Raw genomic sequence first — 15,437 nt, forward strand, 5'->3', positions numbered from 1 at the left:
TTCTTGAAAGGCCATTCTTTTATTCTGGAAGCAGCTTGAGTCTAAGCTGGCTCATTGGCTTCTCTGTGCCATAGCATATTCAGACTATCCTATAATAAAACTGTGTGTCTTCACTGTGCCACTGGCTCAGAGTTTACAGATCAGGCTTCAGGTTGAAGAAAGGCACACAAACAATTTGCAGAGCAGGCTTGGCCCCAGAAGCAACAGTGTCAATTACCCAGATCTATACTTCAACTACAGAACACAGGCAGATGTAAAATGACTTTCCTCACAATTAACTGCAATGTTATAATGTCTACTGCCCAACTAATTCACAATCCAGCTAAGCTGCTAAATAACACAGCTGACTATTAAATTTGCAGTTTCCTGTATAGAAATTCAGAATACATTTCAGTTCCCAAAACTTCAATTAAACATCACAATTCTTTCAGAGTTCTGGAACTGAAATTATTTATGCTTACCTCCCAAATCCTGATCTCTTAGTCTAAATTCATTGTATGTTCTGCATTCTTCTTGGTTGCAGTTGTTTCCCTACCTGTAATCACTTCTGCTTCTAACACTGTCTTCAACATCCCCATCCCTACTGACAAGAGACTTTTTTCATAATTTTTCATAATTTTGGAGCAATGCCAAGAAGACAATTACTATTTATTCCATTATCCCACTCCAATGTCCTGTTTTTTCCTTCACTCTTTATTTAATCAGCAAGTAATATTTTCCATTTGTTTTCACTTTTACCCTTTTGACTTTTTGCACTTGACTTTAGATGGTGACCAGCCCTTTTCTATTTTATTCCCTGAAGGCACACTCCTTATGCCTCATACACTTTCCAAGACATTTATTTGCTCAGCTGAAAGAAAAAAAAACCCTTTTCCCTACTATTTTTTCTATTCAGAATACAAGTTCGTCATATTTTTACTTTGTGTTAGAGAAATTTCTATCCTGGTCCATAAACAAGTCCCTGATTTTCCACTTAATTTAAATACGTGTGCTTGTAATCGCTGTAATCTGATCCCCGCCACTATACTGGGATATATTAAGGCCCAAAACCAATCATGTTGTTTGTGTGACTCTTCAGTACCCACCTCACAGAATAATGGGGTTTTGCTCTTAATGCTCCCTAAGTTTAGCTCTTGTAGCAAGACATCTTGTCCCACTAGAAGTTGTTTCTTTTCTTTTCCACAACCATTTTTATATTAGAATGAAGGAGTTGGTGTCCTCAGTGCCTGTAGTCTTGGTATTTCTCTCCTTGGTGTTTCAACTGCACAGCGGCGAAAGACCTTCTCTTGAGCCTCGCACAGGAGGGCTGAGCCGGGACATCCCTGCGCACAGACAGGTGCGGCACAGGAGATCAGCCGGGGGATCCTCGGAGCGCCCCACACGCCCCCCGTGCCCTGCACCTCTGGGCAGGGCAGGGCAGGGCAGGGCAGGGCAGGGCTTGCGAGCTCCCAGCCGTGAAGCTCCGGCCGCGGGGAGCACAGCTAGCGGGGAGCCGGCATGACGGGCCGGGCAGGCGGTCACCTGCGGCGGGCGGTCACCTGGGGCGGGCGGATCCCGGCCGCTCCATCTCTCCCTGAGGCCGTGTGGGGCGGGTGCCGCTCCCCGGGGCCGTGTGGGGCGGCGCGTGCCCGCGGGCCGTGCCCGGTGACGGTTGCCGGGGCCGGCGGCGGCGATGGTGAAGGAAACGATCCGGGTGTACGCGCGGGTGAAGCCGCTGGGCCGGCGGCAGCAGGCGGGGGTAGGCCGGGAGCTGTGCCCCGGGGGTGCCCCGGGGATGCACCGGGGATGCCGGGGGGAGCCAAGGGCTGCCCGGGGACCCGCGTTCCCCGCTCAGGTGGGGGCAGCGGGGCGGGCCCCTCCCTTCAAGAGGCTCGGGCGGCTTGACTGGTACGGGGGCGGGCGGCGAGAAGCTCCTGCTCTCCGAAGCCTCAAAGTTCCTAAAATCAGTAGAAGTAGAGGAGTTTAGGCTGTAACTCTTGGGGGAGTGGCTGAAGAACTTATTTCCAGCCTAGATTTAGAGAGAGGCTCGGCAGGAAAGCACTTGACGCGCGTCGCTGGGTTTCTGAAGTTCCACAGAGTTCTGAGCAAGGGAGGGAAACACTTGCTCCCAGTGTGCAGCTGCCCTGCCAAGGGATAATAAAGATAATGGAACTGTTCCTCGGGAACCGTGCATTTAGGTCTCTTAATTGCCTTCTTGTTTTAAGCCAACCCTTCTCGTCGCAGCCTTTGTCTTGTGGTAGTTCTTCCTAATGTATTCTTTCAGATTTTTTGCGAGATGTTTGCACTGGGGGCAGTGTTTTGGTTTTTTATAACATGACAGATATTAAAGTGGTTTAGTAAGCAAATTATGTTAAAGTGGCTATGCTTTTGTTTCGAATATTGTTGTAGTGTCTACATGGTGACAGGATAATGCTGGTATGTGCTGGTTTTGTTGTATAGTAGTTAAGGAAGATCTGCTCACGTATTTAGTGCAGTTTTTAACAAGTTTGTCTCCAGACAATTACAAGTGCTAAGGTTAGGTAAGTGTTATATTTAAGGGTAATGCAGTTCAGTTGACAAAGTTATTCTGTGAATTCATGTCCATCCTTATTAGAGTTATTCAATTGATAATGAGGAATCTCTGCCCAGTCTGGAGATTACTGTGCCACGTGACTTAGCAGATGGATTCATCAATAATAAACGAGAAAGCTACAAGTTCAAGTGAGTAGAAGCCTTATCTTTGTGCCTTCTGCCTTAAGTCATTGACAACACTATATGTAGTGATACAAATATATAGACTCAGGAAAAGTCTAATTTTAAAATTAAATTATACAATAGATGGGTTTATTTTTATATAACTCCCTTAATAAGAGGAATACTTCAGTATATGCTCTTCACCACAATGGGTCTGACAGCACTGGATAAAATTGTCATAGTATTGTCTGTCCATTGCAAATCATTATGCATTTCTAAATCTCCTCTCAAAGATTGATTCATCAGTTCTTCTATTTTTGCACCTTGTTTTGAATCTGTGCATGAAACTGAAGCAGGACTGTGTGTGTTCTTGTGATCTAATGAATTTCTGTATGCTGGCTAAAGAAGTCTTGATGTAAAACACTCTGTTTAGAAACTGTATTTTAGACATAGCCAAAGGAAGGTAAAGAAAATCACAAATTTTTGAAAGAAATAATCTTGGTTGTAGAGTGCAAATATTTTTTAGGAACTTCAAATCAGTACAGCAATTCAAACATTTTTGTTACTTCAACAGAAAAGTTAGGCAACATTTAAAATTTTGGTGATGAATAAAGGTAGATATATAATCACCTTTAACAATGAGGTCAAGACTGTCTTTTTCAAACTCAGATATGCTTCATTTTTATAGTAAACAACAAGTAATTTGTTTCTCTATGCTATTCAAAAAGAGCTCCACATAAACAACTGCAGCTCGGACTGATGTTTTAGATCAGCTAAGGTAATCTGCCTGGAAAGAGAGGAGCTGCCCTCTCCAAATAGATTCATATGCAACACTGCATTAGGCTGCCAATGCCCAAGCCTGACTTAATGAATGCTGATATTTTGTCTGACTTTATAATTTATTCAAAACTCTGTAGAGATGCATTTTGAGAAACCCTGGGCCTTATTATCTTTAGGACAATGGAAGAATAATTGTTTGAGTTACTTGACTGATTAGCAGGATAGAATAAATGTTTTTATGTTTTGTGTATCGCATTTGTCTGTGATACTGTACCCACTGCATGGGTCAGCACGGTGCCTTTCTACACCCCCAGTGTCTGTAAGGCCTTTCTTCACACTCTGGGAAGTTCTGAGAGAAACTAGAATTCCAAATTAGGGGTGCAACACAGCAGGGCACCAGCAGTACAGGGTGCTGCCGGAACATGTGGCTGACAACTTCCTAGTATACAGTTAAGCCAATCAGGGTATTTGCAAGCATGGATGAACTGTTGAGGGACATGAAGCTGGAGGTAGCTTTGACTGCAGCAGCTGAGATAATGAAATTCAGGATGCTGCAAGAAGGGAGTAAGGCAAAAAGCAGGATCACAACCCTGGACTTCATAAATGCAGATTTTGGCTTGTTCATGGATCTGCTTGAAAGAATTCTCTGAGGCACATCCCTGGAGGGATGACCAGGAAAACTGGCTGATTTTCAAGGACCACCTTCTCCAAGCTCAAGATCAGTCCATCCACATGAACAGAAAATGATGCAGAGGCAGCAGGGGGATTGGAACAAATAGTCCCCTCCAACCTCAAGAATTCTGATTCTGTAAAATAACTACAGATATTTTATATAGAACGTGACAAAACATATTTAATTAAATATCTCATTGTGACCTATAGTAATTGTGCAGCAGAATGAAGGAAATGGCTTGAAAAAATGTGAGCCTGGCTGTACTGGTGGGATGCTGTATTTGGTTATAGTGTAATCTATTTATCCAGGATTCAGTGTGGTGCCAGTTACAAACACTAATTCTCTTGATAGATTTAAAATACGTTTTATTTTTTTCTAAGCCACATCATTTTCTCAGAGGATTTTATTGTACAGATCTTGTCAAAGCAGCTCTGTGTACAGCCTATTTATGTACAATAGCACAACAGCAAGCTGTGGTTAAGACTACAGGGAAAACATTGTACTAAGTTATGTAAGCCTAATGATGTAAACATTGACTATTACAAACACAAACAATAATGTATGAATCAAGTACTGTTTTAACATTCTAAGCAATTATTATTTGCTTAATATTTTCAGATTTCAGAAAATTTTTGATCAAGAAGCAAAACAAGATGTGATTTTTGACAGCATTGCCAAACCAGTAGCAGAATGGTACGTTGTTGATCTTGCAAGTAACCAGGGAAAAGCTATTTCTGCTTTTGTTGTATTACTTGAAGGAGAGCGGCCAAGTCTTTGTCTCGTTGTTGTAAAAGTGGATTGATGTTCTACTTTACTAAAAACTCACATGTCTGAATGCAAGAGATATACAATCCCCTGAAAATTTTATGCATAGTAAGGTTCTATTTTTGACTCTTAAAATAGCAATGCTACTGTTGCCTCTCTTTTTGTATAGGGATAGAAATCCATGCCCAATTCTTTTTCTGTCTCTAACATAAGCTAACTTCATTGCCTTAGAACAGTATTTTCTATATAGTTTCATGTGGAGGTAAACCTAATGAAATTTTATCCCCGCATATAATTTTCATTAAGCTAGGGACTCTCATTAATATTTATGGAGATATTCCTAAATCTTGTCCTTATTACTTTTGTTTTAACATGTAAGGCAGTGCTTTTGGCACTGTTTTTTTTTTTCTTTCCCTCCTCCATTTTCATACTCAAACAACATTCATATTTGATAGTTTGCATAGGTAAATATTTAAGACTGATGAAGACTTCTGCATTTATTGTGTGGATTGAATGCCACTCTGAAACAGATGGATTTTCCAGTGGAAAATGGATTTTATGCCATTCCCTTTGCTCAGTTTACTCTCTGCATTGCTGAAGTTTTTACTGGCTTTAGTGTGGAAGAAAATCCCATGCTGGAGGAAGCAGAATTTCTGCACAGTGTTTGGTTGTTTATCAAACTTACTGCTCAAAATCCAGACTTGTAGTGAGTTGGGAAGTATTACTTCAAGTGCCAGCTTCTTTCTTTTTCATTGTCTAACCCATCTGTTGTTTTAAGCCATGATTCTGCAAATTATTCCTCAATCTGTTGCACAGTCCTGTGTTTAGCACTGTAGGAAAACAAACATCTTCAGCTGGACACTAAACCTTTCTCAAGTTGTTACATGGAAGAAAAATATATCTATCTCTTTATAATTTCATTTTCTTTCACCCCACCCCTCCTGCTTGCTTCTCTAAAGTCCCATAAAAAGCAGAAAGGTAGTTGACAGTAAAAATGCAGAGCCAGTGACTTTGAAATTTCATTAGAATTAGCTAAGTATACTTTAAAATAGTGCTTTTTTTTTTTCATCTAAAAGATAGTTCTTTGCTTAGCTGACATTATCACATATAGCTTCACATGAACGCCTAATTTTAAATATTTCTGTGTTTAATGTTCACTGCAGAAAAAAATCTTTATATTTGAGTGTGTTTGGAAAGAGAAGCGTTAAAAATCTCATTGTTACATACTATGGACTTAATTATCCTCAACAAAAGCTCAGAGTATCAAAATTAATGAGCAAGAAACTGGCTACTTCTTTTCCCTTTGGAATGTTTTGATAGCATATGGAAATGTTTTCCAGTTGAACAGTTCATCTATACAGTGCTCTAATAAACTGGAAGGGGTATTCTTCTCCTTTGTTTCAGTGTTAGCTGATTAAAGACTTGTTTTATATATTAATTTTCTCCATTATGTAGGCTTTAGTTTCAGGGTTTAGATATTTTAAGTACTTGAAAGTACTTAAATGCTATTGAAATCAATAGTGTTTAGGCAGACAATTACCTCCAAATAGATTAGTTTTTATATTTAATGCTAAAATTGACTTATAAAACCATTCTTAATGAAATCAAGATTTTGTCTCTGAGCGTTATAATGTGGTAAAGTTTGTATTCTAAATTTAACTTGTGTAGTTACTGATAATTTTAATTGTGTAGAGTAGACAATAACTGAAGCATGCTCATGTTTTTATCCACTGCCTTTATTTTTTACCTCTTTTTAGATAAAAATATATATTTCAAAATATCTTCAGAGTAATTCGGTTCCTTGGCTAATGGAGTCCTGAACCAGGCCTGAAATTTATTTCACTGTGTGATTAGTGATACCATTTTCCTTTCCATCATGAGACAATAAGAATTGCCCTATTTCTCTTAAACACCACAGTTTTTCACAGCAAAATGTCCTTCTTGATTTGTTTCTTTCACAGTCAATATTCTCTTGCATGAAAGAGCTGTTGCAAGTACACACATTTCTGTTGTTGGAATCACTTTACTAGGGAACAGTTTTTGTGTGTGTATTGCCAGGGAAAAGAAAGCAGCAGGACAATGTCAATGAAATAGCTCAGTAACATTTTGAGATTCTTTGTCATGCATTCTTACAGTCCTGAGAAAATTCAGTTAGAGACTTGAATGCTCTGGGGAAAAAATAAAAACAAAAAAGTTGGGCATTGTTTAAACTAAAACCAGAAAGACAATGTTCAGGATTCTAAAATCTTTCTAGTTTGTTCTTGGATGGATGGAAATTGGATGCAACTTTTTCGCTCTCTCTTGGTTTGTTGGTTTTTTTGGTTTTTTTTTTTCTTTTTTTTTTTTCTTTTATGTGTTTTCTTTGATGTTGGGCCACTACTTCTCTTTCTGTAAGTCCAGTTACATTGTCATCTTGCCTGTGGTTTCAGAGGCACCAGACATTAGTTTGTTTAATTTGCTTCTTCAGTCAAAAGTGCCAGCCTCTGCAAACTATTATAAGCATATGATTTGCTTGAACTTTATTACTTTTTTTCTATCCTTGAGTCATTTCTTACATTGTTTTTTTTCTTTCTAATTTTAAATATATATTCTTGATAATGTTTTTGTGCGGAGTCAACTTGATGTTTAAGAAGCAGCACTAATTCTGTTATTCTACCAAAAACAGAGAAAATATTTAATTAAAATTAAATATTTAAAAGTTAATTTAATTTAAAAGTTTGCTAATGATTAAACATTGCTTAAGCCTCACAACTAAACAAGGCTACTCTCAAAATGTTTCAAGTATTATAATTATGTATGCAATCAGAAATTAAGTAGAAAATGTTAACTCTTTTGAATTTGTTGAATTTTCTATGGCAAATGTTTTGGTATTAGATTTCTTGATTTATTAAAGAATACCATTTGTAAGTATTTTCTCTTCAGTTGTCTCATGTAAATAAGAAATAGCTCAGCTGTTTATAAACCTAATTGTAATCATCTCTGATCTTTTGGGAAACTTGATGGCCTTGGGGGTAATCCTCCCATTGCTGCAGATTCTTTCTGGTTTCTTCTCATGTGCTGTATTTATCCTAAGACTTAGCACCTGTAATATATAAACTACTTCAGCTTATTCTCAGCTGGTTTTGTGGGGGTTTTTTCTGCTTACAGAAAATATAGTAAAAATATTTTTATTAACAGTTACTCATTTTGTACCTTGATATATTTATCACACAGTGTTGAAAGTAGTGGTCTGGCTCATCTGCATCACAAAAGTCTGTAGAATCTATATAGAGCAAAAGGATGCTTTGTTTTAGATGTCATCTCAAAAGAAATGTAGCTTAAATGTTCCCCTAAATTGAGAAATTAGTAATGCTAGCTGTTCTGTCTCAAAGTGTGTACAATTATGAGGCAATAAAAAGTGAAAAGTGTCATTGATGTTTCTTCTCAAATGACTATTAGTTGCTTGTGTTTATTTTGACTTAAATTGTGCAATTTAGAATTGTTCAAGAAGATTGCTTAAGTTACAGTTTGACAGCTTTGATTCAGAATATCTGTGTCACTTATCTGTTACGGTCTTTATGGTAAAATTCTAAATATATTTAGAGATCTTAGTCAAAACAAGAAAATATATTACTTTTTTTTCTGTAGGAAAACGTCTGAAATTTCTAAGGAAACTTGCCTGCAGTAATCTCTCAAAAACAGCTACATGCACATTTAGAAATCAGTTTTGTTTTTTAAAGATGAGGCATTACCAATTTGGATTTGTTCCACAAATCTGGCAAAGACATAAAAAAGTCATACTGAGATACTTTGTTTATTTTAATTAAGAGAAACTTCAGTCTGACCTCCAAGTGTTAGATGATATCTGAAAACTGAGTCTCTGTGAAGAAAAATTCTCCTTAGAACTTATTTTCCAGATCACTGAAATCGAGTTCTTCCTTCCTGTTGTCTTCAATATAATTTGGAAGGAGGGAAGGGGTGGGGGAGGCTGATTTTGCCAGGACTGTGCTAATTCATTTTGTTAATATCAATGAATTGAGGTTTATTGAGATAGAAGGAAGATGAGGCACACTGATAAAATTTTTCAGGTGTGCAAGAACTGAGATAGAGAGGGCCAACAGTATCCCAATATCAAAGATACTGGTGTCTTCTGCTTTTTTCATTAGTTTAGTGTTTTATAGTTATTGAATATTTTTGACCATATGCCTTTATCTTATTAGTCATTTAAAATGAAGAAGGCAGAACTCAGAAAAAAAAAAATAATATGAAGCCAAAATAAACTAACAAAATTAAAGTAAATGAGTTTTTAAAATGAGAGTTATTTCTTGTTCTCAGGATTTTCTCTTACTTAAAAACACTTATTAGAAAAACACTTAGAATTTAGTGTTACTTAATAAGGAGTGTTTTGTTTATTCATATTCTAAACTTTGTACAGAACTTTCACTTTGAACTTTTTCAACCTATTAGAATAATTAAGTAAGAAGGGATCTGGACCAATCTTCTGAGGAAAGGAGCTCTGGCTTCTAGATCACGTTTCTCAAGCCCTTGTCCAATAGGTCTTCAAATATGTCCAAAGATGGGAACTCCACAATCTATTTGGAAACCTGTTCCAAGGCTTAACTACTCTCACTGTGAAGAATATTTTCCTTATATCCACATGGAGTTTCTTCTCATGCAACTTGTGAGCACTGTTTTATGTAAGGCTTCCTCTTCTCCGGGTTGATAGGCAACAGTTCTCTTGGCTTCTTGTTCATGATGTTCTTCAGCCTGTACTTAGTTGGTTCTAGCAGGCTTACTCCAGATTCTTTAGAGCATTTTTCATCTACAAGGAGCCCAAACCTGGGGACAGAACTCAAAGACGAGAGTTTATTTTCCTTTTTTTATTTTTGCAAATTTTGGAGGTAACAATTCAACAAAACCGGTGCACCAGCAGGGGAGGCAGAGCTCTTGGTTATACTTAGGCAAAAGCCTCCCTAAAGTCTCATTAACAATGAGCACAGAAACAAATGAAAAATTCTGTGTCAGTAAGCTTTAAATAGAACAAATGATCTTCACTGGAAATTAAAACAAAATGTAGTCAGAAAACCCAACCACAATAGAGAAACCTCAGTCTGCTTTCAACCTCTGTCTACTGTCACTGGGCTTTTACCACTATTTATATTGTCTCACATACTCAAGGACAAAGTACTGAATGATATTTTAGACTGTAGTAACTACACATGAATTGTCTAGCTCTCACTTGAGGAATTTGTCACTTGAGGAATGTTAGGCGGTTGTAAACATAACATATCTATCAATTTAAGTGGAATTGCTTCTATGACTTATACTTCTGTATCACACTATATTTAGGAATTAGACATCTTTCAGGAATGAGACAAGGCAGTGGAGTGACTGGAAAATACCAGAACATATCTCTGTAACAGCATTCATTTAAATAGTGGTCTGAACTGAGTTTTCAAATTAAAAGTTCATATCTCACTGTGCATGTTTTAAAATCACTACTAATTACAAGTAAGTTAGAACAAGCAAGTTACTGGATAAATGAGAAGAAAATTTGAGGGGAAAAAACCCTACATGGTATTGCACTCCTTTACATTTATGTGAAAAACTGTCCTGCGCTTGATAATGGATAGTTTCTTGGAGTCCAAAGTGCAGAAGAGAATGCATAATTGACTTTTCATAAAGCCAAAACTGATTTTCTTGAGCAATCATCACTACATAAGCTTTTATGTAACAATACTTGGGTTATTAAGTGGTATTAAGGTTGCACTGAAAGTGGAATATATAAGGAACATTTACTTCAGCTTTTTGGTTTTCCATTATATATCTCTTTTTCGAAACAAGAGAAGTACTGAAATTAAGACTATTCCTTGTTAATTGGAAAAATATTTGTAGAATGTATATTGGGAGTTTCTAAGGTATTAGATGTACTTTTGATGGATGCAGATAAGTGTAAGTCCTGTAGGGTGTTCAAGCATTTACAGCAGCAAAAAATCTGAATCAAAATTGCCCCCTAAAACTCAGTGATATACTGGAAAGGTGGTCATTGAATTGAATAAGCTGTGGGTCATGGTCTTAATATTTTCCAGGTAGAGAATTCTTTCCTGGTGGAGGGAAAATATCCCTTAGTATCCTGGTTAGAAAAAATACCAAAAGTATTGCAATTCTGGTTGCAAACACTGTTGTTGAGGAACATTTTTTGTGTCATAGCTGTGTCATAGCTGGAGGTAAAACTTGAACCTTTTTAATTTATCCCATCACATTGCTGCCATAACATATGATTAGATTTATTTAGCAGTGGTATCAAATCAATCAGTCTTCTAGTCAGCTGTGTGTACAAAAGACCTTTTGCTTGGAAAAGATGGGATTTAAATTCTAAGCAACATAGTGGATATGTTCAATGCTTTCTTTTTGTTTCAACTTGTTTAGCTCTGTAAGGTGAAGCACAAGATGTGTTTCTAAAAACCAGCAGTAAGTTTTCAGTGCTTGATCAGAAAAGAAGCATTCAATTCTTCAGGTAAAATGTAAGACCAGATCTAATCCTTTTCTAAATTATTATTGTCTTGAAGAGAACATATAATTAGATGATAAATTATAATGCAGAATAAAAGGATAAAGAAGATTTAGGCATTTAATGAACAATAATTATTCATACTTAGGGAGTTGCTTGCCCACAATTTATGCTACTATTTGTGTTCTTTCCATGCACTCTGACTTATTCTGATTTCCAGCAAGCAAAATCTTTTTGCACAATTTTGTGTTGTTCAATGATATTAATTTTGCTAAGGAGATTTTCTTATTGCATAAATACTTCTTGATGAGCTCATAATATTTGGCAGGTAATCATGATGTTTCTTCATCAATATTTTGCTTTAATTGACTTTTCTTACAGTGATCAAAAAGACAAGACTAACATTTATCATCCTATCCACCTCAACATGCCAGAAAAGTATGAGATATGGTTACAGAGATGTATCTGTTTTCATTTCCAATGTATCAAGCAAACCTTTTTCTTCTTGTATTCAGTTTTGCAATATGTGGGTCTTCATATGACTTCACTGCATGTATTTTCACTGAAACAAAAATAAATATTCTGTTTTAAAAGATATATTTACCAAGTGTTGACATAATTATCATTTATGCTACAAAACCTGGAAATCCTAATATTCTGGTATCATGAGTTAAATTGAAAATTCAATTTGTTTCATTTGGCCCTCTTTGTATTTGCAGTTTTTGAGTTTGGGGCGGGGGGGGCTTTTTGACAGTCATGAAACCGATCTTCCGCACATTAATAAGGCATGAAGACAGCTCAGTATATTACAGGAGATTGAAATACAACTCTTTGCAGACCTATTGCATGTCTGTGTTTTCCCTGAAATGTCATGTTTTTTGTGGAAATCTTGTCTTAACAGAATTTAAAGCCTTGGCCAGGTTTCTTTGAGATTTCCTTATATGCAGAAACTCAGGCCAATGAGATTTGTCCCCATTCAATGCATCTTATTGTTTACAGGTATGAGCTTCAAAAAGTCAGACTTACTGCTCATGAATGTGACAAATTGAGTTTCCTTGACACGTTTATGTTGGTCCATATTTTCCAGATAGAAACATGAAATATGTGGTTATGACCAGTACAAGCAAAGCCAAATCAATAATTTGTTAGAAACTGACTTTTTAGTATATATTATCGTTTTCTTCTTTTAGAAATGAAGCCTTATCACAAAGTGCTACAAATATATGCCTGCATGTTTAAGTGAATAATGAAAGTGATCACTCTGAATTCTGTAATAAAATGAAACAAATATACAAATTTAGAAAATATTTTAGACATATTTTAAAGTCATTTTTCTCTGTAGTAGGTGTTTTTATGCCTAACTTGGTATTGATAAAAACCCAAGGCTCTCCATTAACTCTGGCCAATCATAGCATCCGTAAAGTGTACTAGAGAGAGATTTCTCCACTAGCATTTTAGCTAATCTATCTGGAAGTTGTCCATGAATTTTTAAACAGGGTGTTATACCATGTTGTATAAGTGCATGAAAGATCTTTTCTGCAAAGCCTCTCTTTGGATTATGATTTGATGTGTTTTGTTTGAAGTAGTGGCTAGTTGTTCAACAAAATGTTTCCTTGACCCTGCCAAAATTCATCTTTCAGAGAGAAAAAAAAATATACAAAATTCTGATAACACCAAGGGGGCATGACTGAAAATACACTTCTAGTGTATGATTCTTATTTATGCATAATTTTAAATCCTCACCTGGCTACCATCACTAGCCATGTAAACCTGTGTAGTTTCAAATACTTAGTGTAACAAAAATTTGGGACTTTTTTTTCAGAAACTCTGAAGGGCAAAGATGCAGACTTTTTCTGTGGGAACTGGCAGTTTGCAAAGTAGGTTTTCCCGAAAAGGCAGAAAAGAGCTGCTGATTCTCTATCTTTCCCAGCAAAGAATCACTTCCACTACTGTTGGGGACAGCTGTAATTTGCCCATGAGAATCTTTGAGGATCTCTTTGGTGGATGCTGTTTGGATGCTATTTTCTTGTCATAATGGGTCTTGCCAACTTTTTTGGTACCTGGTGCAGTTATGTTTCAGGATGAAAGGGACAACGTGTATGTTTTTGGCTCACTATACTGACTTCTAGCATCTGAGGGACCCATCACAATGCCAAGGGTAATTATGCGGTATAGTTTGATGTTGTTTTCCTAAACAGCATTTTGTGAGTGGCTAACGGTTGGTTTATGGAAGTTTTTGAGCTTTTTATTTTCCTAAAGGAATTGTGCATCTTGGGTTGAAAATGTTATGTACAAATCTTAAACTTCCTGAGTATTTAGTAAATAGGTATTGATTTATTGATTAGTTTGGTATTGGTCCATCTACATTTAATTACCCTTTCAGCATTAAACTCCTTGGGAAATGAGCTAAAATTAGACTGATGGAGTTTTGGTTAGTGTTTTTTTTACCTTGAATACTTAGAAGTGGAAAAGAGCAAAGTGTATCTCCAATTAGTATTTCCTATGGTGATAAGTCCACAAGGCTCATTGTTGAAACATCCAGTGTCGCCATTGATTCCAAATGATTACTTAAAACTTACTTAAAATGTTACTTAAAACAAGTGTGAATAAGACACATCAGACATAGATTTTTATTATTTAATCCATGTTATCACATACCTTCAAAATTGATATTGGCTAATATTCACAATATTATACTTAGAATGGTAGTTATAAATCTTCAGTTTTGAAAAATGTCGTTTCATAAATATATATCTATGCACAAACCCTTAACTTTTGTGTAGTTCATAAGTTTAATTCTTTCTCCACAAGCTCATGGCAGTAGAAGATTTTAATTTTCACTGCATCCTTCCCTCTACTCTTTTCAGGAGGCGAGATCATAGTGTACAGCTTGCTTCTGAGCCAAAGGAGCTTTTTTAGTCCTGCCTGAACCCCTAGTCCCTGGTCTCTTATAAAAGTGTTTTGCTTCTCAAACTTAGAAAGGGAATTTTTACTCCATTCTGTCCTCCTGGAGTTGCATGTTACTCTCTAAAGGCTTTGCCAGCAGTTTCACTGGTATTATTGGTAGTCTTCTTTCCTTGCAGGCTTCCTTTGCACTTCAAGCAGGCTGTTCTTAAATTGACTTGGTGGCAGCTGTAATACACTCTGAATGAAAGAAATGCAGTACATATGGACAGAATACTATTATTTGTATATATATAATTATACGCACACACATATGGATACTTACACCTAAATTTAGAAAATAAGATTGACTTTAAGCTCAGAATTTAAAGAACATAACTGTGGAGTCAAAATCATCTATGTAATGCAATATTAGGGTAACCTATAATTGCATTGGATTAGAAGAATGCATTATTGACATAGATATGTTCACATTTTATGAGCTGTCAGGGTTTTCTAGGAAACTTTTCAGAGCTGTGCTGATGCACTGCAGAAAATATAAGAATATATATGAATCAAATAGTAAAAAGAAAACTCACTGACTTTTGCAGCTGTTTTGACAGCATATGGTATGTGCATTTTATCCTGAGTTTACATGTGAGGTGATTCTGATCAATAGCTTTTTCTAAGGTACAGGCATGTCAAGTTAATAGTTTGCAGCCACACATTTGCTAGTTTTAACATGTTGGAAGACACACCTTTAAAGAAGAGGAGTAAGAAAATTTAACAACCCCAGTTGCTAGCTCTGAAGAGCCAGAGAGCTCTTCTGTATGAGCTGAAGAGCACCTATACTGCCTCAGACCAAGGTTCCATCTAGTGCACTATTTTGTCTCTCACAGGGCCTAACAGACAATGCTCAGAGGAGCTGCCTCCCTCATGCGTCCTCTTAGTGTTTAGTTATTTGTAGTTTAGGGACTTTCTGATTTCTCTGTGATTAGTAGCCCTGAAGAAAAATGTTTTGGTGATTTAGTCCAATCTCTGCTGAAGCCTGTGTGGCATTTTAATGTCCAAAACACGGTGTGACAGAGAGTTGCACAGCTTAACTACAATTTGCTTGAAGAATCATTCCACTTGCTAGGTTTGAATCTGCCATATCTGAACTTCTGTGGATAC

At 36.7% G+C, this 15,437-nt stretch overlaps 1 protein-coding gene across 4 annotated transcripts in view; it reads left to right on the forward strand.

Annotated features, from left to right (window-relative positions):
• Positions 1 to 1,499: 1,499 nt before the first annotated feature.
• The window catches only part of KIF6 (kinesin family member 6), a 156,825-nt gene continuing 142,887 nt past the window's right edge, over positions 1,500 to 15,437 (forward strand). For 2 of the 4 annotated variants that reach the window (XM_063390855.1, XM_063390856.1), the window contains exons 1-3: positions 1,502 to 1,834; positions 2,594 to 2,700; positions 4,745 to 4,819. In XM_063390855.1, coding sequence (XP_063246925.1) covers positions 1,673 to 1,834; positions 2,594 to 2,700; positions 4,745 to 4,819 — 344 coding nt within the window. In that variant the 5' untranslated portion in view covers positions 1,502 to 1,672. Of the gene's footprint in view, positions 1,835 to 2,593; positions 2,701 to 4,744; positions 4,820 to 15,437 lie in introns of all 4 variants that reach the window. The other 2 variants (XM_063390857.1, XM_063390858.1) reach the window with 2 other exon arrangements.

This window comes from Prinia subflava, chromosome 2 (assembly GCF_021018805.1).
Source record: "Prinia subflava isolate CZ2003 ecotype Zambia chromosome 2, Cam_Psub_1.2, whole genome shotgun sequence".
Taxonomy (NCBI): Eukaryota; Metazoa; Chordata; class Aves; order Passeriformes; family Cisticolidae; genus Prinia; species Prinia subflava.